Below are 25,542 nucleotides of genomic sequence, written 5' to 3'. Positions count from 1 at the left end.
ATTTCGATCCTGCCAATGGACATAATAAAAAGGAAACTGACAAGTTCCTACTTTCTACTCTTTTTTGGAAGACAGGATCATAAGAGCATTTATCAGTAGCCATAACGCACTGACATACAAGTTGCGTCTTTGGGGTAACATAATGAAAAGAAAGATACTTTATAATTTGTATCACCGTGCAAAGTAATTGACAAAGAAACGAACCAATCAAGATCCCTGTTCCGTTAACTGAAAGTCACCGACAAGAGAGAGAGAGAGAGAGAGAGAGAGAGAGAGAGAGAGAGAGAGAGCCATTTAACGACATCAATGCACTACAATTTTATAATTTTATCTTGCTATCGCAAAAAATGAGAGAGAGAGAGATTAATGTGATTTGAGAGCTAAGTAATCCGATAATCCCATCACTGTCTTCGCGTTACTTGACTTACATTGAGAGAGAGAGAGAGAGAGAGAGAGAGAGAGAGAGAGAGAGAGAGAGAGAGAGAATCATTAAAAGATGGTAAACAATAACTGAATACAAACTTCTTTACGTTCATTGATCGTCCCTTTCACCCTTACTTGGGAGAGAGAAGAGAGAGAGAGTCCTTCACTTACTTAGAGAGAGAGTGAGAGAGACAGAGAGAGAGAGAGAAGAGAGAGAGAGAGAGAGAGAGAGAGAGAGAGAATATCATTAAAAGAGGGGAAACAACAATGAATAAGAATTTCTCTGCGTTCAGTGATCGTCCCTTGAATTACATTACGAGAGAGAGAGAGAGAGAGAGAGAGAGAGAGAGAGAGAGACTATTCGTGTAATCGCCCTTATTTTAATATTGCTGAACAAATAGTACATATAAATTTTTCACTTCTGCACCCATATTTTATCACCCATTGTAGATGGGTAAGTTTGCTAGTTTGGAATAATGCACCATTTGAGGCAGACAATTTTGGAAAGGGGGGAGTTGGGATGACATTCTGACATATGATGAAAGGGCGCACGGGCCAAAAAAAAGGTTAAGAATTACTGTTTTAGAATTATTGGGTCTTGACATCTAGAAATGTAAGTTCTTTGATGAATGATGTGCAGGTGTGTCTGTGTTTCAAGATATCAAAAAGGTGCTGGAAAAGAATTCCTATTGTTATAGGAGGGAAATGCAAACGTCCGGTGCTGTCCTTCTGAATGAAAAAAATACATTTTATTCTAGAAGACAGAATTTTTAGATGTGGCAAGATTTTTCGCAATGTAAAATACCTTCATTTATGACTAAAAGTACACATCGGCTACTAGTGTCAACATGAATAAGAGACTGTGTGTATTTCTAATGGTGTGTTACAGATTCAGATACTGAAAATAATACAACATTTATTATGGCAGGGGTTCCATTCTAGCAGCGTGCTGTAAGTCGACTAATACCGTTAAGTAGGTGATTATCAATTAATCATAAGCACCTTTATCAGCGCTTACCACGCCGTAACTAGATACCTATTCTTGTTGTAAGCGCCATTAACGGTGCCATAACTAGACACTTATTCCTGATAAATATATCTGGAAAAGCGCCACAAGATCTGAACGCCATAAGTTGGTACCGCCGTAACTCGGGGACGCCATGCATAACTTACCCACTGCCTCAGGTACTGGAGATAATGTCGCCAAAAGGAGCATCTCAGCTGCGTCCAAACACCACTAGCCATGACGTCATCAGCGTCTCTCCCTCTGAAATTGGATAAAAAATTTTACTTGTAAAATATATGTGATTGGGCACATTTTGAAAATGATATTCTTGTGAAACTGACCTGAAAGGATGGTAATTGCTAACAGTCATCGTTCAGAAGAATAGGAGCTTAAAATGATAAAGAACACTGGATGCTTTGATAAACATGAAATGGAGGTTAAATATAGGAGTGCCTTTGCAAATCCTCTCAAATCCAAGAAAATTCTTCACATTTTTCAATAATGGTAGTAGATTTTTTCCTTGGTTTAGTATATGATGTGGAGTATCATAAAATGGAGTGGAATATAGAGTTTAGGCCAAAGGCCAAGCACTGGGACTTATGAGGTCATTCAGTGCTGGAAAGGAAATTGAAAGGTAGGTTTGAAAATGTAACAGGAGGAAAAATCTTCCAGTTGAACTATAAGATAATTGTTAGGAGAGGGTGGATAGCAAGATGGAAGAAAGATATTATGAATGGAGGTCCAGCAAAAGGAATGGGAAGCTGTAAAGAACCTTTAGTAATGCTTGCAGTGCACCCCATGAGGTGCATTGATGGCATTACCCCCATATGGGGAGTATCATAGAAAGATTTCTTACTTGGACGTCTCCTCCAACCCTCGTTTCAACAACAGGCAAGGTCAGCAAAGTTTAACGTCTAATTATCATACCTTGGCAACTTATAGTAAAGAAATCGGATTTACTGTTGACTGGTAGGTTGCTAGGACATAGTTACTAAACCTATAGGATCTCAAATGTGCAACTCTGTCTTGCAGGTTAAACAACAACCACCTGTCTTCAGGGAATCACAAACTTCACTTTAACCAGTTCTAGAGATCCACCATTTCTGTGGCCCTCATTCGCACAGTGGAAGAGTCGTCTTGGCAGACAAACAGACGATGGTTTGATGGTTCTCCCGTGGGTGTTAATGTCCACGAACAGGTGGGTCATCTCCATATGCTTTCTTCTGTCCAGTCTGGTTCTCATGAAACTGTGCAGAAGCCTGACAAGTCCCTGAAGTTGACGAAGTTAGTTAAAAGTGCACTGAGATTCCCATGACCAACTACTATCTCAGTGGTTCTCAACTAGGCCTAGGGAGGTATTTCAGAGTTGGGAGTTCAAACTGGCTCTAGGACCACACAAAACACAGTGGGCATGGGTCTTCACTGCCGAGAGGTCACACTGGGCTTTCTCTGCGCTAGTTTTGTGTTTGTTAGCATTTTGTTGCATATTGTTTAAAATGCGCCTTTCAAGGCAGACAATTTTGGAAAACGGAAAAGGGCGGGGTGTTGATGACATTCTGATGGGGTACACAGGGCAAGAAAGGTAGAGAACCACTGAACCACATCACCACAACAGATTTCAATGTGCAAATGTCTCATTACTTTCAGACATTTTTATTGGAAGGCTGCCATGCATTAGTATATGGCAGTGGCTCCCAAACTGGGGTCCAGGAGAAGGCCCTAGGGGGTCTGCGACACAATGAACAAATTAATATATTTATACTCTGGAAAAAAAAAATTGTGGATGTGAAAACTTTTGATTGACTGGGGTCCTCGGCTGGGACTCATCATATCTGGGGGTCCTTGGTATGGACAAGTTTGGAATCCACTGGTATATGGGTTCCCAAAATGGAGCTAGATCACCTTATTAGGTTACAAGTTGAATAGGAAATGATCACTGCCAAATGTTTTCAATGGTAGCGGAATCTGTCTAGACACCGCAAGAGACTCCCACTCTATAATATAGCTGAATTAGCTACATATAATATGTATAATATATATATATATATATATATATATAGATATATATATATATATATATATATATATATAAAGACAAAACCCACAAAACCCACAAAGGAAAGAGAAACGATGGACATCTAAAAGGCCTTTCGACTTCTTGTCCTTTACTTTACAAACTAAATAAAGATAAAAAGTTTTAAGAAAGCTCGTACAAACGATAGATGGGGATTACAAAGGAACAAATATGTAACTGGAATCCAACACAACTGTAGAATTAGCAGACCTATCCAAACAGGGTTAAGAGTTTTGACAAAAGATTCGACCCAGCAGCTCAGAATCAGGGACAAGACAATTAAAAAGTGACTGACCACCAAAAAGACGTTATAAAAGTACAAATCGATATTGGTAAACAATAAAAATTTGTGCAAGGTGAATATTTCTACAAATCAATATTGAACATACAAAAATATAGAAAATATATATAAGATAACTAGTGCAATTAAGTCAGTTATTTTATCTTTTAAGCCATTCATGAACATTTTACTAATACAGAGGTCCAAATAGTACATCCCAGGCACAAGGTTAAATTTACTACTGGAAGCAAGCTGTACAATAGCTAATTCTACAAGATTTCGTGAGGCAAAATCTTTCGATCTGATAATCACTGAGTTTTCAGATCAATTTATCCTGTGAAAATTTTCACTTAAATGAATGAATATAGCATTGGGTGTTTGCCAAGTTTTGACAGAATACTTATTCTATTTAATTCATACTTCTAAATCCTTGCTAGATTGGCCGATATAAAAATAAGGGCAGTCCAAACATGAAATTTTATAAATTATGTTGATGCTTTTCATAGGGCTAGTTTTTTTCATCAACATTCCTCTTGGTTGGTTTTCTAAAATACTGTTGGCTCAATAACATATAAGCCTTCGAAATATGTAACCAAGCTCTTGACTTTGTTTACCTAATGTTATTTATATTCCTTTAAAGTGGTATAGCTATGTTGACGATATTTTAGCTGTTTTGCCTTCTCGTAATCATGTAAATGATGTGCTCTCTAATTTAAATAACCAGGTAACATCGATTAAGTTTACTTCAGAATTAGGCAAAGACAATTGCCTCCTTTTCTTAGATGTTTTAACACACAGAGAACAATTTCAATGCAAATTCAGTATCTACACACACACATATATATATATTATATATATATATATATATATATATATATATATTAAAAGAAAAAGCAAATATATCGGGGAATTGTTAGATCTCAGCTTTCTTTGCTTATAGACAAGAGGGCCTAGCGACAAACACTGTGGATTCCGCGAAGGGTGCTGAATTGATGATCATGCAATATAAGGCTGATGATCCTTAGAGCCTGGGTAAGACTCTCGGTTGCTATGCCATTTCAAGGCATGATCGGATGTGTGTGTTGGTTTGTGCATGTAATGGATGGGCCTAACCGCCCAAGTTTTCAAGAGAAAGGTGACACTCTCTTTTTGTCAGTGATAAGACACAGGACGGTTTTGGGGTCTCAAGGACAGACATGCCCATCGTAAAAGGTACGGTAACTTTTTTAGAAAAATGTTGCCCTTTGAAAAGTGAGAGGTGTAGTGTGTATACATTTATTTAATATCTCTTATATGCTGGGGAATGTAACAAATATGTCTCTTTATTTCAGATGGGTTCATGGCATTATACAAGAGAATGGGATTCTCTAAAAGACTTGACTATTTAAATGTAAAAACAAATAGATTGTGAGTTTTAAAGGTGATTACTTAATCTAATTCAGAAGAGTAGAATGACAGTTTACAGTCTTTTATGGGTCAGACTTAGTTCTTTAAATTATGTCATTTAATCACTTTGTTCTACATCATGTTCAGCTAGTTTGGGAAATAAAAAGTATATTTTTTGTATCTACGAGGATTCATTAGCCCAGCTTATATCTTAGCCTGATACCGTTTGCATAGAGAGAACCAGCAACTAAAGGTAAGTGTGTTGCCGCTTGTTTGATTTTAATTTAAACCAGTGCCGAATGGTCGAATACGCTGGGAAATATATATATGTGATATATATATATATATATATAATATATATATATATATATATTATAAAATATGATATATATTATAGATATAATATATAATAATATATAATATAAGATTATATATTATATATATATATATATATTATAAATTTTATGAAACATATAATTGACCTTCAAAATTTTGTCGATTGGTGTATTGACCGTAGAAAACTTTCCCATAATAGAAAATAAGACAATAAGTTTAAAAAATATAAGAGATAATCAATCTGACGAACACATTTATTCACGTTGGTTATGGGTAATAAACGTGTGCAAAATATATTCAGCCAATTATTCCTTCAATAAAATTTCAGCATAAAGTTGTAATCAGGCTCAAAATATATCTAGGCCTACTACATTAGTGTAGGTTTGAAATGTCATCTATCCATTCATATAAAAATATTGTGCGACAAATTAGAGAGAGAGAGAGAGAGAGAGAGAGAGAGAGAGAGAGAGAGAGAGAGAGAATAGGGAAAATATCCTTCGGTGATCTTACCAGTATTACAGGAACACAAGAGCTGTGTTGTACTGCTACCTGCTACTATGCAACGATTACCTGGAACGGTGGCGAGGGACCGCGGTGTCTCGCCGTCTGGCGTGAGACATTAGCACACGTACCGAACGTGTACTGTACACTGTATAGGTCTATCACAAAGCTTGTGATGCTGATTTAATACGAAAGTGTGGAACGCTCGTACAAATTAAGCGTTTTTCATCTCCATGCTGCAACTCAGGTTAAAGTTTATTGAATTTAAAAAAATGCGTTAAAAATACATTTGTCCAGACATATTCCTTCACTGCAGAAACACTGATTTTTTACCGCCACGTATGGGACCTTCCCCAGTACCCCTGAAATTGATTTCAGCACCCCATTTTTTTTCTTCCAAGTTTTTACAAGGATTAGGCATTGCCAGTATTTGGATCACGAAAACGAATACATGGGTAAAATAGGGACAGACTTATGTTATCCTTCACATGGGATAGACACTTGTTATAACAAAGCCCACAAAAAGTTTTATAGCGTAAGTAAAAGGGAGAAAGAAAATTACTAGCTTGCCTTACTCGAGTGGTTTTGAAACCATAAAATTATTGATAAAATCTCTAAAAGGTCAAATTCTGTTGGATTCCAAGTACATGTTTTTTTTTCTTTTGTAATCCCCATCTATCATTTATACGAGCTTTCTTTGTAAACTTATTTTTATAATTTCCTCTGTAGGACAATACGTCGAAAGGGCCTTGCAAAATTCCATCGTTCATCTTTCTTTCGTGGATTTTGTCTATATTTATATATTCATCACGTTCCATATTTTCGTGATTCAATTACACACATAGTACACACACGCACACACACACACACACACACACACACACACACTATATATATATATATATATATATATATATATATATATATATATAAAACAGGTACCTTTCAGTCGATGTCTGTACATTTTTAACCGATACAAAAACGTCTTGACTTCCAAACTACCTCGCACAATATATATATATATATATATATATATATATATATATATATATATATATAATATATATTATATATATATATATTGTGTGGGTGTGTGTAAATATGGGCGCGCACGCACTCGTCAACATTATCGTAGGTCAACAAGCCATACTAGATTTTACTAGCGTGAGGTTCCGTTGTGCCTTCGTTACAGAACATTCCTAAATAATTGATATAACGACAACCACCACTTTCAAGGACGAATCCGAAGAGTCTCTCAACAGTTAACAAAGGATCCTGATCAATAGCCTCCAGGGTAATTGCACTGAATACCGAAGAAAAAAAAAGAAGTATCGAGCAGGTGATACAAAGCAGTGAATAATTATTCGACAACTTCGCAGCAAGAACCGAAGACCCTAGTTGATTCACATCAACCGTGCATTTGATGTCTAGGCCAGCCCCTTACGACGCTCCTGATTGGCTGTTGATAAGCCAACCACAGGGCTGGAAACTCAGTCTCTCTCGAGAGTTCACATGGGTAGGATCTATGTTCCACCGCTCCTGAGGGATACGTCTTTCAGGAGAGGTGGAACATACATCCTGCCTATGTGAACTCTCGAGAGAGACTAAGAGTTTTCAGCCCTGTGATTGGCTTATCAACAGCCAATCAGGAGCGTCGTAAAACCTCAAAGCAGCTGCACCACGAAACACAAGATGGAAGAAAGCGAATATGAACGGAGGTACGGCAAAAGGAATGGAAGGGGTTGCAGCTAGGGGCCTAGGGAAGGGACGCTTGAAGAGCTTTTATGAATGCCTACAGTGCACCCCGTGAGGTGCATTGACGACACTAATTGCCCCCTAAGGAAATCAACATACAGAGATGTAACACTATCATAAGTCTGGAAATAAAGTTACCGTTTTCTATGAAGAAACCCCTTAGGAAATTTCTGAATTATTATTATTATTATTGTTAAAAAATCCACAATAATATATTAAAATATATTTCTATGTAAAAAACAAAGACTTTCGAACACCTGAACGGTGTCCCAAAGTCTTTGTTTTTTACATAAAAATATATTTTAATATATGATTGTGGACTTTTTAACAATATGTTTTCACGAGACTGTGACTTTCTTAACATTATTATTATTATTGAAAATAATGGCTGTTTAAGCCGTGCTTATTTTGTAATAGAAGTTTCTCTATTCTTCTTATTACTGGCTTTTCTTGAGTACTCAAATTGGCTATTAAAACGCCACATGGGGGGAATTCATGAAAAAAAAAAATGCAGTACAAATTGGATCTTGAAGCCAAATCGACAAAAGATACTAAATGACACATTCTATATTTGCCTTGCTCAGGGGCGTGGTCTCTCTCTCTCTCTCTCTCTCTCTCTCTAATAACCACCTTGAGTCCAGAAGAAAAGTCAGTAATGAGAAGAATAGAGAATGTTCTATAAAAGAAAATAAACGCGGCTGAAATAGCCATTATTTCCAATAAAACATGTATTAATGAAGTATTATTATTATCATTATTATTATTATTATTATTTGTGTATGCTGGTAACAGACCTTCTTTCAAACATGTTTTATCAAAAATAATGGCAGAATTCACAGAAATGATTTTATAAAAAATTCTTTCAATTCTCCTTATGATTTGTCTTTCTGGCACGCTGGTATTATGAAGCAGCTGTCCAATATTCATCGTGCTGTGGGTCGTCAACGGAATTTCGGGCTGGTGTTATCAAAGGCAAACTGGTTATCAGGGTCGTCAACAGGTATACAGGTGTGTCCCTTGGGTCGGGAACAGGCTGTAGTCGTCAGGGGTCTATCCAGTATTCCTTGTTTTTTCTTCTTATCTGGTTTTTCTATAGGCGTCTATACGTTTCGGCCACCACCTTTGGCCATCTTCGGGACGGGATTGCTGAGTGCAATGGTCTGTGTGAATGAACATGAACATGAATGGGGGGGATAGGGTAGGATGAGGGATCGGGTCCCCCGGAAAGAAGTCTAGGTTTTTGAAGGATTGAAAGTGGGGCTAAAGGAAGGTATGCGGAGAAGGATAAAAGAATTGGACAGTCCAATTTGTCTTCGGTTATTCATGTAGTGATTGTTGTATCACTGTATTGTGGTTCGACTTCTGTAGCATCTTAATTATTCTATTGTGTTTATATTGAATTACTGTGTTTTGCTGCTGCCTGGTGGACTTTTATTTTCATGATTTTAGGCTCCAATTGGATCGTTCTCCCTCCCTCCCCTCTCCCTGTAGGGGGGGCGAGAGGGGGGACTCAGACCACGTTCTGTACATTGTTTTTTAGGTGTATTGTGTTAGTAATTGTTAGCGTAATCGGGCTCTCTTCCCGATGATCAAGAGTTGAATTTTAGCTAATGTTAATTATCTGTTAGTTAGTGCAGTGAGAGTCTACTCTACTTGTGCAATTATCTTAATGCTAATCACTTGTCCCATCACAAGTTACTTCTCTTGTGTAATGCATTTGCATTTCTTAATTATTACATACTTAAGATTAATTTTAGTAAGGGTCTTTTATTTTTTTTTTTTCGTTAATACTATCTACTAAGGTTTGAAGAAATGGGTACCTCACTTTTCATTGGCCAATACCTGTGACGTCATGAGCGATGTCATCAGGGGGCCAGTTGCTGGTTGGCTGTCCTCTTCGTGGGCGGAGCCTCATCCTTATTGGTGATAGTAACCCTGAGGGTGATCGAAGCTCAAGCTCTCGCCCTGAGGACGACCTGGTAGCACGCCCTTCGAGGGGACCTCCACCATCAACAATAAGGATGAGGCTCCGCCCACGAAGAGGACAGCCAACCAGCAACCGGACCCCTAATGACATCGCTCGTGACGTCACAGGTATTGCCCAATGAAACCATCCGACACAGACCATTGCACTCAACGATCCCGTCCCGAAGATGGCCAAACGAGGTGGACGAAAAATGTAGACGCCTACAGAAAAACCAGAAAAGAAGAAAAAACAAGGAATACTGGATAGACCCCTGACGACTACGGCCTGTTCCCGACCTACGAGACACACCTATATACCTGTTGACGACCCCAGCCTGTCCCTGATAACCAGTTTGCCTTTGATAACACCAGCCCGAAATTCCGTTGACGACCTACAGCACGATGAATATCGGACAGCTGCTTCATAATATCAGCGTCCCAGAAAGACAAATTATAAGGAGAATTGAAAGAATTTTATGTAAAATCAATTCTTTGAATTCTGCCATTATTATTATTATTATTACTCAGAGTTGGCCCTTCCACTTCGGACCTGACTTGTAACCACCTATAAGGTCCCCAGCAAGAATTCAGTTGCCCGAAATCGTTTTTAACATTTATACAACTATTCTCAATATGGGTCATTTCCCTCATTATAATCGACTATTTCTGCTAATACTTCAGCCACTGTGTGGATGTTGCCAATTCTCATTTTCTACCATTTAATCTCGAGTATCTAGATTGTGTGTTTAGTATTGACTCTACTTTGTAATCACATGTATATGGCCCTGAGCCGAAATAAAGATTATTATTATTACTATTATTTTCCACATTATTGTAAATAAGATTTGCGTTCTGTAATCAACAGTATTCTCTTCACTCCGTCTGTCTACCAGCAATGACTGGACAGTTATGTCTTTAACTATGATAACTGTATTGTGTTTGATAGACTGGAAAATGGCGCTGTAAAGAAACAACATAAATGTCTCATATACATATGTTATATATATGCACACACACACACACACACACACACACACACACACACACACACACACACACATATATATATATATATATATATATATATATATATATATATATATATATAAATCTAATATAAGTATATACCAAACAGTGTCTGTCGTTGGGTAACCGTAGGCCGACAGTGTTTGTACCGTAATACCATCGTTACCTTTCGTCGTAGAAGACAAATAAGAGCATATTAGGAATCCTCGTGAAAAGTTCTATCAGAATAATACTTTATTGTTCTCTACGGTCATCCAGTTAAAAATCACCCCTTACAAAATCTATACGTATATGGTCTAACTTTGGTTTAACTCGGTCTAGTGGTTTCGCCGTCTATACCGAACATACATACATACATAGTCTGACAGTCAGCTATATATATATATATATATATATATATATATATATAATATATATATATATATATATATATATATAATACACACTATTCTCACAAGGGCACGAACGAACGCAGTCGGCTAGTTACGTTGCCAAGCTAAAGCTCAGACTGAGAGCTAACCCAGCGATCAGCATAAAAGGGGGAAGTGCTTTATTGGTTACGCGTATAAGGGACATGGGTCAGGAAGTCCTGTCAGAGCTGATCCACCCATACACCAGAAGTCCTTCAACCAACTTTAACCAATGCTCAGGATCCTCTCTCTCTCTCTCTCTCTCTCTGGCATATGCGTGGCTATACCTTTCTACGCCATCGAAGTGGGCAGTGATAACAAAAAGTCAATGGAAAGAGTTTAGAATTTATTCGTGTGCTTGTTCCTCCTAAAAACATTCGAAATACTGAAAGGCATAACAAAAGTAGACAGTAATCTACTTACGTTAAACGAAAACCAGGCAAGAAATAATGAACGGAAACTAGAATTGAAGAGATGCAACACATCCCACTGTGGGAACTTTTTTACATACAAGATATGTGACACGTTTAATAAACTGCCACCAGAAGTTGTAAACAGCAACAGTGTGGAAGAGTTTAAAAGAAAGCTAGACAAAATCATTAGGACACTGTGAATGAACAGTAAAACCTTCTCCAAGAGATAAGTGAGCACACGAAGTCTCCTCGGAATGTCTGATAAGTCTTTGAGACATCCTAATCCTTGTAAACTCCTTGTAACCTAGAGCAATCCAACATGCTTCTAGAGATAAGTGAGTGCACAATGTCTCCTCTTGCCAGAGGAGAAGAAGAAGTATAGACTGATTAAATATATATGTGTATGTATATATTAATACAAAACGTTTCATGTTGTCACCAACATATCATCATCAGTCTGCAATTAGAAATTCCCAATTAAAATAAGACTTATAAAATACTAATTAATATGTAGTATATTGAGCTGTACTTTAATACTCATTTGAAAATCGCACCTCACCTCACTAGCGCCACCTAGTAGGAGGCCTTGTAACTATATACGCAAGTTCAATAGAAGGAACTCAATTTGCAACATGGGTTTGCATTAATCCTTGCTTTTAGTTTTACTTTGACGCTTACTCTGATACACTATATAATAATAATAATAATATAATTGCAATAAAGGCAAAGCATTAAAAAAAACAGGAATGGGAAGATAGCAACATATTCAAGAAGGCCGAAAGAGCTGAATGACTAAAAACGATAATGATAAAATAAATGTAAATTTATGGTTTTCCTGATGTTATATATATATATATATATATATATATATATCTATATATATATATATATATATATATGTGTGTGTGTGTGTGTGTGTGTGTGTGTATAATTCTATTTATTTTCTTATGTTAACAGTCCAAGTAATAAAATGCAACACAGATTCAAAATGCTTACAACAAACTCGATCTGACTAATTAAGTGAGCAACCAATCAAAATGGGTACACGATAATCAACTTTAACTTTCCGTCACAGAAGACTCTTGAGATGGCTATATATGTCTGTCCGCCCTCAGAACTTAAAAACTACAGAGGCTGGAGGGCTGCAAATTGATATGTCGATCAGACATACCAAATTGCAGCCCTCTAGCCTCCTCAATAGTTTTTATTTTGGTCATGCGTCTGGCACCTCACAACGCAGGCATGGTCATGCGTCTGGCCATGGTCATGCGTCTGGCACCTCACAACGCAGGCAAACTACGGTGCTGTGGCTGTTACATACAGATTTTATACACTGTACAGACAACTCGATTGCGCTGAAGAGCATTAGTCGCATTTATCACTTATCAGTCTTTTACTGTTCCTTTCTCAAAAAGAAAGTAAAGAAAGAGACTATAAAAGCGTACAAGGTCAGGGCCAGAGAGGCGAATTCATGTTCAAGGTGAGAAAGGCGTGAGAGAGAGCCACGGCATTCAACAAGTGACAAAATCCATAGTACTACTGCACTGATTACACCGCAAACATGACCGCCATCGCCTGCATTGTCTCCGCGCTGACGGCTCTTCGCCGGGGCCATTATCAATGAGCAATTCCGTGGCAGTTTCGGACGTTCGATCGTTGTTGACCGAATCGTTCTCCCTATTGGGTCCTTAGTCAACAAACGGAGTAACTAAGCAACGTCCCTAACTCTACGAAGCACCTCGATTGTGTAAGAGAATCGATCCGGATCGATCTCTGTGGCTATACTTCTTGTTAAGCGAAGCTTGATTGTCGGATGGTTCATCACGAATAGTATTAAATGCTTTGGTTATCTTAATGTTTCAGCGACCTTCAAAAAAGAAGAATGGTTCTACAGCCTGTTCTGATAAGGGAGGAAGGAGTACATGTAATTTCGGACAAAGGCCAGGCCTTGGGACCCCATAAGGTCATTCAGCGGTGAAAGGGGAAAGGTGTAATAGGAGAATCTTTTGCAGTTGCGCTACGAAACAATTGTCAGGTTATAGCAAGATGGAAGAAAGAAAATATGGACGGAAGTACGGTCAAAGGAATGAACGTGGTTGCAGTTAGGGCCATAAGGAAGGAACGCTGCAAAAAAAACCTTTAGTGATGCCTACACTGCATCCCGTGAGGTGCACTGACGGCACTAACGTTAATTTTAAAACTGTCAGCTCAGAACTAAGAAACAAAAGAACACTGTATGTCCTCCCTAGTCACTGAATACGTTAACGTGGGTTGCGCAAGTAGAGATGATGACTTAAACGTAAACTGGAGAATAAATACTATTGCATTTAAACTTGAATGTTCCAAATACGACTTCTCAAGATGCTGTAGAAAAAGAACACCTTTTTTACAAATGAATTTGTAAATACTTTGAAAAAAATAACTATCAATAAAAAAAGGGTAAAAAATTAGAAAGAAAGTAGTCATGCACTACAAGTTGACTCAGCACCTCGGAGAATGTATAGTTGGAGTCATGGACTCTTTATAAACCTGGCAACAACTTCGACCGATTGAGTGTTGTCACCTTTCCAGGGACCACCTTCTGTCCATTGTGGTTATGGGCCCAGGTAGGCAGGGAGGGCCCTCAGTCAGAATTGTACTAAATCAATCTTCTTATTCATTTCAGGAAACGGAATTATGTGTATCGCATGTCCTACTATTTCGGTTCATGTAAACATCTGCCTGTTGTCCAGCTGTTTACAACATCAGAGGCATCTGTTTTATATTCTTTACAATTTCAATCGTTTTGCATTATTTACATATTTGATCTTATTCACGCGCGTCTGCATCATACTGAAATATTCAGATATTTATCTATAAATATTGATAATATTTAGATATTCGAACGTATGCGTGTGCACTATACTCAAAATTCGTCTACTAAAAACACTTGAAAATTATTATCATTCTCATTAAAGAGAGAGTATACAGTGAAACCTGTCCTCCTTCAGATATGATCGCGTGCAGTCCTGATTACTTAACCGTCGACAGAGACATTCCCAGGAGAGGAGGAACATACATCCTACCTATATGAACTCTCTCGAGAGAATGATAATTTCCAGCCCTGTCATTGGCTTACGAACAACCAATCAGGAGCCGTCGTAAGGGACTGGCCTAGACTATCAAATGCACAGCTGACGTGAATCTACTCTATAGTATAAGAGGTCAGGCCTGGCACTGGGCCTAACTATGAGATCATTCACCGTTGGGAAGGAAATTAAAAAGTATGTGGGTTTGGAAGGTGCAACAGGAGGAAAACCATTGGCAGTTACACTATGAATCAATGGTCAGGAGAGGGTGGGTATAGTAAGATAAGTGCTACCTTTCGATGAGACGTTCTCGTGACCGTGACACACCTTGTTTAGGCAGTTTCCAGGGCGACAAGCCAAGGGCGTAGTACTACTACTACCCCTGGACGGCCTGTCTGCCTACCTGACGCTGTCAGTGTCCCTGGCTGTGCGAGGCCCCTCCAGGCCAAAGATGCTATCTAACAAGGGCTTCGTCACGCTACTCAAAGGAAGGACCTCTTGCTTTAACTTCGTTGTATACCCGTCGTTCGTAACATTTCACTGAAATCTGTCATTCATATTCATGATACAATATACCCCATCAAATTTAGGGGGGGAAATCTCTCTGTAAAGAATGAGTCTATCGCACTGTATCAATCCACGTCACGCTTATTTGTCTTATCAAGGAGTGTGGTCAGTTATGAGAATGGCGTTCACGTCATAAAAACGATATAGAACATTCCTTTGTGTACACAACCAGTCTTCTTTCTGCTAGGAAGGGTGTATAGCGCGGCTTATTACCTTCATTCTTTCACCCTACTGGACAACCAATCATTAGATGTCTCTTCATATATTAATAGCTACCGACATTGTACCACTTTTCTACATTTGCTTAATTCTTTTCCTGAATATGTTTTGTCTAATGGAATGTGTTGCAATGGTTGATTGCTTTGTTTATGCATTTTACCGTTGCGCTTCATGAATCCAGGTAAAAAAGAAAAAAGGGGAGAAAGAGTCACAGAAAAAAAAGGCCACATTAATTTTCCCAAGTGGTTTTAAATCAGTCACCCCAAGTGGTTTTAACATCGTATATATCCATCCACCTTTACGGCGTGTTCAGTACAAGCTCGTTAGGGATAACCATCAAAACATAAACAAAAGACTGTAAATATATAAAATGATCACTCAAAAATATTATTACTAGATAACGAACACCGAAAAACTATCTAGGAAAGATCCCAAACCCTTCGGGGTCACTCTTTTGGTAACTCTTAGGGTTCACTATCTAGGAAAGATAAAATCCCTTGGTGTCACTATCTAGGAGATCCAAACCCCTTGGGGTTCACTATTTAGGAAAAAAGATGAATACCCCTGGGGCTCACAATTTAGGAGAGATCCCAAACCCTTGGGGTTACTATCTAGGAAAGATCGAAAACCCTTGGGAGTTGTTATCTAGGAAAGAGCCCTGTAAATATCATAAAGGTAATGACCCAAGAAATATCAGTCCTAGATAACACCCCCTAAAGCCTCGGGGGGTTGGGTTCACTATCTAGGACAGATCCAAATGAAGATGCATTTTAAATTTAGCTAATGGCTACTATAACTGTGTGCAATCATATAAGAGAAGAGATGAAATACCTCTCCTAGTGTCGTCGGAACCCAGGCAGGAAAGGAGGCGCCAGTTCGCCTTGGCCACTGAAAAAAAAAGATACAAAGATATATATAATAACAATAATACTATTCGTCTAATCAAGGTTCTTATTATTCTACCCTTCTAATTAAAATAAAGTTTCACTTCTCTCTAGAGTATCTTTAACAGAAAATAACTCTTAGTTATGAAAATGAACTGATCAAGTGTTGTTAGATGTGAATATCACGGTAAAATGCGTATGTTCCCTTGAGCATTCTCTTGAATTATAAAATAAAAACAGGGCAATTCTTTGAATTGAATGTAATATATAGAGTTTAGGCCAAAGGCCTAGCACTGGGACCAACGAGGTTATTCAACGGTGAAAGGGAAATTGACAGTAGAAAGGTTTGAGAGGCGTAATAGGAGGAAAACTGGCAGTTGAAGCACTGTGGAAATAATTGTTAAGAGAGGGTGGAAAGTCAGGCGGAAAAGAGATAATATGAATGGAAGCACAGTAATAGGAACGAAAGGGGGTTGCAGATAGGAGCAAAGAACCTCAAGTTATGCCTACAGTGCACCGGATGAAGCTGCACTGACGGCACTGCCACTACCCTACGGGGCCCGTTTCTTCCCGTCGGGCATTGTAGTCCCAGAGAACAACAGCTGCTCAACGCATTACCCAGACAAACCGCGTGACGTCACAGCACGCAGCAGCCAAGCGATCAACATTGTTTTATTTGTTACGTTATGACGGCCTCCAAAATGACCCTTCTTCGGCCACTGTTAATGGAGATCTAATTGCCTTTAGAAGGAAAGGCAGGTCATCACCATAGCAGGAAAATCAATGACAGGGTTCACGATGAACCTCTTCGGTGGGTTGTTCATCCCAAGGTCCTTTAAATATTCACTTGGTTCATCCCTCGATTTTGCAAGCTCCTGAGGATAGGGTCAATGTTAATTATATAATATAATATATATATATATATATAATATATATATATATCTATATATATATATATATATATATATATATATATATATTATACATATATATATATATATCGTATCAACTGGCGAAGAATCCGAAGCAATGATAACAAAGTTCCTGCGGATTCCTTGTCAGTCCTTAAAGGCACGGACGCTCCCATTCCTTGGCGCCAGACCCTCGGAGCTATTTCAAGTTCAAAATCCCGAGGAAAGGAATGAATGTACTCTCCTCAATCTCCCGGCAACGAGGGCTTTGGTGAAGAGGAAGAAGAAGAAGAAGAAGAAGGAAGCAGAAGTGGCATTCTCCGAAGTACTGAGAACAACAATTCGAGACGCCTAGCAGCGAGCGCAGACAGATGCTCTCATTCCGAGAGCCTTTCTTTCTTTTTTATTATTTTTATTTTGTCTACGCGGAAATAAGCCTAAAAGATCTTCAGTACGAAGTGGATAAGAAATCTCATAAAAAGAAGTAAAGAATGTCCCGAAATCGAGTTTTCTGTACATTGTATGATACTGTATGAAACTCCCAGCCACGGCCCGTGAAACATTCAAGATACGTCCAGGTGGTGGCCTGCATTGTTGGCACCCCTAGCGATACCAGACGCATGGTCATGTCTAACATTATTCAAAATAAAAACTACTGAGGAGGCTAGAGGGCTGCAATTTGGTACGTTTGATGACGGGAGGGTGGATGGTCAACATACTACTTTCTTCAGAATTCCAAGAGTTATGTCGTGTGCAATGATGCCCTTTGGGTCTTGAGTTTTCTTTCCTTCGTGTGACCAAGTCCCAGCTACTGTCATTGGTCCGGGACTTGTCGTTTCTCTCTCCTTCTGTGTCCTCCGAGATCCAAATGAAACATCCTGTACAGAATATAAATAAAGGTATAAGCCACGAAGGAAAGTGAAACACTGGAGTAGCTGCAAGGTCTTTCGACTCATCGTCCTTTACTTAGCAGACTGGTCTGCTGAGTAAAGGACGTTGAGTCGAAAGATCTTGTAGCTACTCCAGTGAAGTAAAGGACGTCGAGTCGAAAGATCTTGCAGCTACTCCAATGAAGTAAAGGACGTCGAGTCGAAAGATCTTGTAACTACTGCAGTGTTTCACTTTCTTCCGTGGCTTACACCTTTATGCATTTATCACGTTCCAAACTTTCGTGATTCAGTTATACATCCTGTACAGAAATAAAGATTTCGGATCTTTCCCAGATAGTAAATCCCAAGGGTTTAAATCTGGCATGTAGCCACCTTTGCCAAGTCGTGTTTAGCAGTACAATCTCGTTGGGGCTGACCGCATAAAAAAACATAAACAAAAGACTGTAAACATCATAAGGATAATGACCCTTAATTAGGGGTGACTATCTTGGATAGATAAGAACTTTGTTATCATTATATGCCAGGCACGTGATCCAAAGGAACGAAAGGGGTTACAGTGAGGGGCCTAAGATTGGGACGCTGCTGCAGAGAACCTCAAGAAATGCCTACAGTGCACCATTCTACTGTGGGGTTTGGGGATGCAAGTTTGCAGCGAGGACTGTTTTCTGTCACAAGGAATCCAGAAAGCAGTAGTGGTTTTCCTCCACCGTCCGTGGACACGTCCAACCCCCATCCTATTATAGTCGTGTGTGTGTGTGTGTGTGTGTGTGTGCAATTTACAATTCATCACCAGCAACCGATCAATATTAAGACTTTTTTTATTTTTTTGGCTCCCTGAGAAACGTTCCTAGTTCCTGACATTCCCGTAAATGTCAAGCATGTTACGCCCTAAAAGCCACTTTGCCAAGTCTGATGACAGATCGTATCCGTTTTTAGTTTTATTGCATTCTTGACGTCCTCAGATCTTAGAAACCACTGGGGCTAGAGGGCTGCAAATTGGCATGTTGATCATCCACCCTCCTGTCATCAGACATACCAAATTGCAGCCCTTTAGCCTTAACAGTAGTTTTTATCTTACTTAAGATTAAAGTTGGACGTAATCATGCATCTGGCACCGCTATAGGTGCCAACAACACAGACCAGCAGCGGGCTGTGGCTAAAAGTTTCAAGGGCCGCAACTGAGAGTTTCATGTAACATCTTCAATATAAAGAAAAAATTAACTAAAAAAATGTGGGCCAATGGCCAAGTACTTGGACCTACGAGGTCATTCAGCGCTGAAACCGAAATTGACAGTGAAAAAAAGTCTAAAAGGTGTAACAGGAGGAAAACCGCTGCAAAGAACCTCTAAGTAACGCTATAACCCACCCTACGCAGTAATCATGAAATGCTACAACCAAATCTGAATGTCAGCTGCTTTGTATTGTACGATCTCTATAACACCTTTTCCCCTGCAAGGATGCTTCCTTCTGAGCCATAAGTTTTTAAGCGTCTCGTTTTTAGCATTACTCTGCACAGCGCCCTCAGCTGCGTCTACAGAGTTTTTATTTATTTATTTTTTTTTTCGTACTTTCTTAACACTGGCTGCTGCTGCTGCTATCATTAGCGACTTAACATCTGACTTGATCTCAATCCACCGCTGACAATGAATCTCTGCCGGCGAGTTGGCACTCTTATTATTATTATTATTATTATTATTATTATTATTAATTATTATTATTGTGGCACAATTAAGCGAATTGATTTTATATATTCGCTTGATTCTGCCATTTTATTGAACAGAATTTGTCTAAAGGGGGGATCTTTTACCAGATTATTATTATTATTATTATTATTATTATACTACTATTATTATTATTATTATTATTATTAATACTTTCCGATGATCATGAATTAAACGTTATATTACGGCCATAAACACCATCATAGACTATTATATTATATATTATATATAGATATATATAATATATATTATATATATATATTATATATATATTACACATATGTTCGTCCGAAGTAGCTAAACTTAGACCGTTACCTCCATATCCAACGAAACAAAACAGTATTATAGCAGTGAAAATACCTCTTGTCAAATAATAACCTTCGAGGAAGTCTATTCAAATGAGAAGTCGGCTTTTGGCTTCGTTTAGTGTCAGACTATATGGGACTCTCTCTCTCTCTCTCTCTCTCTTTGCAGCAATGCGCGGGGTGGGGGTAGGGGGTGGGGGCATGTTCTCCCGTCTGCCATCTCAAGATACTACCCTACTGGGGATTAAGTTACTGTTGCCGTGACAATGCCTCTCTCTCTCTCTCTCTCTCTCTCTCTCTCTCTCTCTATCTCTCTCTCTTTTCTCTCATATACTCAGACATACAGTAGCGGTGTTTGCGTGTCTGTCTCTCCCAGTTTCAAAATATAAACATATGCATTAAGCTACAAATGTCCTTTGACATCTAATTCGCTCTACCGCGGAATTAATATATTTTCGAAGACGTTAACCGTAGGGGAATTGTTTAGTCTATAATGATTTCGTCCTCTTCGTGGGTTCGAACCAGCGCCCGGCTGACTGAGGAGAAATCAGGACTTCAGTGATGTTATCGACAAGGCCAACGACAGGGCGGTCAACAAGTAGCTTAATGCATGTATATGAATACGGTGATGTGATATATATATAATATATAGATATATATAGAATATACATATATATATAGATAGATATATAGATATTATAATATATAAGAGATATATATATATATATTACGATATATATATATTATATATATTATTATATATGGATATTTTAACAACCAAAATGGGACCACTGACTTGAAATTGAAGCTTCCACAGAACGTTGGTTTCAACCTCCCACCGCAGCAGTAACTGACCACGATACAGAGCCAGTGATTCGTTTTCTATCGCACCGGGGGAGACGCAAACCCCCGCGACATCTGAGCGGCATGCCACGACACTAACCACTAGACCCTGTCCCCATTTCTTGACGCCAGTTACTACGCGGTCGACACATCGGTCGAGACTACCTTTACGGAGCACCATTCGCTGCTTATGTCGACAAAGAATGAAATGTATAGAATCTAGGCCGATGGCCATGCGCTGGGACCTATGAGGTCATTCAGAGTTGAAGGGGGAAAGTGAGAGAGGAAAACCTCAAAGCAGTTGCATTTTGAGACAATTGTTAGAAGAGCGTTCACGGAAAGTAAGAAGGAAGAAAAGAGAATATGAACGGAGGTACAGTCTCTCTCTCTCTTTCATTCCTGGGCTACCTGACATTTAATAGAGCACTTCCTTTCCCCGTTTGGACAAGATCGGACGCATAGTTTTGGAGGCAAAGTATTTTCCTAAATGCTGTTTAATTCAACATCCGGGTGTCTGAGTCAGAAGGCACTGCTTGTAATCCGACCAACAGCGGAGAATGACAGTATCATATGACGCGGCGCTGGAAGCGAGCGAAAGATAGCATGTGTGTGTGTGCGCGTGTGTGTTTGTGTGCGCGGGAATTACAAAGCGTCCAGCAGTCTTCTCTCTTAGGAATGCACAGGATAGAACCGCGCAAATTTAACGGGCAGCCATTCGTGCCCTCCGCCTTCAGAAAGAGATTTGGCGAAATTTTTCGTGAATCCCAAAAGAACTTCCCTGTATCTCCTGTTCTTCCTCCAAAAGGGGAAACTCTTTAACTATTGGATGCTTAAGGGAATAAGTGTCTCTTATGAGATTTGTTCTTTTTTTTATTAGTTTTCTCTGAGAGAAAACTCTTGTCCGTCCGGCCTCAGATCGTCAAAACCACTGAGGCTCGATGGCTGTTTATTGGTATGTCGACCATCCATCGTCCAATCATCAAACAGACCAAATTGCAGCGCTCTAGCCTCAGTAATTTTCATTTTATTTAAGGCTAAGGTTAGCCGTGATCGTGCGTCTGGGAACGTTTATAGGGCAGGCCACCAACGCCAGGATGAGTTTCACGGGCAGCAGTTGTTTGCCATTGGCGCATTTTTTACTTGTTTTCTGATAATAATCCTCACCCTCTAGATGGTAAGATCACATGAAAGTAAACAAATGAAGAATTGTATAAATTCGAAAGAAGGTGGGAAAAAAATACAAGCGTGAAGAAGGTGCAACCTCTGGAGAAGAGTGGCGTCTAACTAGGGGGGAGCAGTGTGGGGCGGGGGCGGGGGGGGGGGGGGGGTCACTCTTACAATCTGAGCAGCAGGTCCGGCCGGTCTGGCATAATAACTCTAGACTTAGATGTTGTCATTGGCGAATTCGCTTCCTAACGAAGCTCGTAGGTTCCGTCGTATGAATCTGCTGCTGCGTTATGCTTTTGTTTTCGCTTGAGGAAACGGAAGAACGACCGAGATGTCATATTATACGCTTAGAATGTGCGTTTCGTTTCCACCATTTGCGTACTTTTTAGCCATTTTGGAGTCCTCCCCGGGGCGCCATCGACACCAGTCTCTCCACTGCTACAGAGGGATAGGTCTAGAGATAAAAAATACCCTAAAACATCATTGACAATGATACACCTGATACTTTTGTTTCAGATGATAAAGTGCTTCGCTTCGCTGCTTCGTGTGCAAGCACGCGCATGCAAGCGTCATCTACTTGTATACTAAGGAAGGCCCCCTGAATTGAAATTAGAATTTAGGCCAAAGGCCAAGCACTGGGACCTATGAGGTCATTCAGCGCTGATACTGAAATTGACAGTAAGAAGGTTTGACAGGTGTAACAGGAGGAAAAACTCGAAGCAGTTACGGGGAGGTTTTGAACACGGCGCTAAAAATAAACATGTCAGTCGGTAAATGTAGGCACTATGCACTTTCATTCGCATAGGCGAAGGCTGTACTGTCAACAGTGTGCCAGTCGGTAAATCTAGGTGTTGCCAATAGTATTGGTTACGCGCTGATCTGTTTCCAAAACTTATCTAAAGTTTACCTGGTTATGAGAAGCACTATATTATAATGACGGACCATAGACCGTCGTGATTTGTCTAGGCAGTGATTCTTTGCAAAAATTAATCCTTCGAGTCGAACAAACAGCTGCCACGCTGGGATGTGTGTGCCACAATGGACGTCAATTCGCTTTAGATTTTTTCTGACACCTCTACCATTTCCCAATCCTTGTCCGTCTGTTGAGTTGAATACAGAATTTAGGCCAAATGCCAAGCACTGAAATGGAAATTGACAGTAAAAGCTTTGAAAGGTGTAACAGGAGGAAACCCTCTAAGCAGTTGCGCTATGAAACAATTGTTAGGAGAGGGTGGAAAGTAAGATGAAGACTATGAAAGGACGTACAGTCAAAGGAACGAAAGTGGTTGCAAGCTAGGGGCCGAAGGCACGCTGCAAAGAACCTTAAAAAGTAATGTCTGTTGTGCATATGTGATCTTGCGTAGATTCTCCCACGGTTACGATTGCAGTGTAAGCCTAGGCTATGGACATCTTAGTCATGAGTGCCTGAAATATATATATATATATATATATATATATATATATATATATATATATATATATATATACGTTCTCACAGCTATTACCATCATTATTAAGATCTCTGCTGTCATGTCTGTGTTGTTACGTCAGTCACGACTGTCATACTGTTATTTAACCTTTGAAGTGTTTTCTTTAGGAGAGGGTACCACTTATCTGGTCTATTGTTTTTAGCTATATATAAATGTCAATGTCATTTATATATATATGCATACGTTTAGCTCGAACTGCATATACTACTCACTTCAGTGACTGATGCCTCAGGGGTAGTTCCACTGTGTGACTCAAGCCTTTTTCTTCTCGAAGGCCGCTCTCATCTGTGTCATTCGGGGGTATCTTCGTCGTGGTCGAAAAACATCTCACCAAACGGTTTCCAGGAATAGAGTTGTCCGCGTAGGCGTATATTCAGGTGTCGATGGTGAGTTATAACTTATCACGAACAGAAAAATCGACAGCTCGTAGCGATAACTGAACAAAAATGCAATGGGCACACTTTCAGTCGCTCACAAACACACAATTCACCGTACGAACTACCGAAAACACGAATTCGGACCCTTTTAGCTGTTCACAAACACTTGTAAATATTCAAGCAATTCAACGTACAAACTTTCCGAATTCGGACCCTTTCAATTGTTCACAAACACTTGTAAATATTCAAGCAATTCAACGTACGAACTTTCCGAAAACACGAATTCGGACCCTTTCAATTGTTCACAAACACTTGTAAACCACACAGGTCCATCAACGAATTTCCTAAAACACGAAGCATTAGATTAGTCGCGAACGATCTACTCTCGGTGCGGGGGTCAAGGATTCTGACCTAGACCGCAAAGAAGAGACGGCATATTCGGCATATTTCCCGTCCTCTAAAGCCCACAGAGATCCCTCTCATCGGCAAAAAAACCGCCGTGAAGAGTAGAGGCACTAGTTCACTATTTACATCCTCCGACCACGGAACCACGTGCCAACCAGGCGCCCCGGTCCCAAGCTTGAACTGCTGTGACTAAAGTGGCACTTGTAACGGCGGCCACAGAGCCAACAGAGATGGCACCCGTCCCATCGTGGTTGACAACTCACACTGAGAAGAGTTGCCAAGAGTCCCGAAGTCGACGCAGCAGCGTGCAAAGGTCCGCGACATGATGCTGTCACTCTCCTATAAATGCACAGGGTATAATTAAAGGACCTTGAAAAATACCCAGTGGTTACGGCAGGACTGGAAATGCTAGACATTGGCACACACACGGATAACTCAGCCAAGTATTGACGACAAAACTGAATTCACGACAATAATAATAATAATAATAATAATAATAATAATAATAATAATAATAATAATAATAATAATAATAATATCCTTTATTTCAGGGCAGGCCTATATATCCATAGAATATAACAATACAATGCACGTAATCCAGACACACGAGATAACCAGATAAAATCATGGAGCCAGTGGTTATTCAGCAACGGGACCAACGGCTTTACGTGACTTCCGAACCACGCCGAGAGTGAACTTCTATCACCAGAAATACACGTTTCTCACACCTCAGTGGAATGTCCGAGAATTGAACTCGCGGCCACCGAGGTGGCAGGCAAAAGACCATATCAATTACGCCACAGAAGCGCTTATAAAAAAATAGTGTTTATAATAATGGTAGTGACCGCGATATTATTGAGAATAGTAGTTAAGAAATAGTAGAAATCATAACGATTTAACAAAACAGATTGTGGCTACAGAATTCAGGCCTAGAAGGCTGAATATGAAAACTGAAATAATAATAATAATAATAATAATAATAATAATAATAATAATAATAATAATAATAATATAATAATAATAATAATAATTACAGATTACGCAGATAACAATTGCAAAAATAGAGATGCTTAAACGCTTATTTATTTATTTATTTATATTAACTTTATCATTTTAATTT

General features: G+C 39.2%; 1 protein-coding gene across 1 annotated transcript in view; it reads right to left on the bottom strand.

Annotated features, from left to right (window-relative positions):
* The window catches only part of LOC135205206 (uncharacterized), a 167,050-nt gene extending 142,378 nt beyond the window's left edge, over nucleotides 1–24,672 (bottom strand). The window contains exons 1-3 of the mRNA XM_064235569.1: nucleotides 23,853–24,672; nucleotides 16,261–16,317; nucleotides 1,597–1,690 (exon numbers count right to left, since the gene is read on the bottom strand). Coding sequence (XP_064091639.1) covers nucleotides 1,597–1,668 — 72 coding nt within the window. The 5' untranslated portion in view covers nucleotides 1,669–1,690; nucleotides 16,261–16,317; nucleotides 23,853–24,672. The remainder of the gene's footprint in view (nucleotides 1–1,596; nucleotides 1,691–16,260; nucleotides 16,318–23,852) is intronic.
* Between the last annotated feature and the right edge of the window lie 870 nt (nucleotides 24,673–25,542).

The sequence above is a fragment of the Macrobrachium nipponense genome, chromosome 49, assembly GCF_015104395.2.
Source record: "Macrobrachium nipponense isolate FS-2020 chromosome 49, ASM1510439v2, whole genome shotgun sequence".
Lineage (NCBI taxonomy): Eukaryota > Metazoa > Arthropoda > Malacostraca > Decapoda > Palaemonidae > Macrobrachium > Macrobrachium nipponense.
This window is presented reverse-complemented; position numbering and strand designations above follow the sequence as displayed.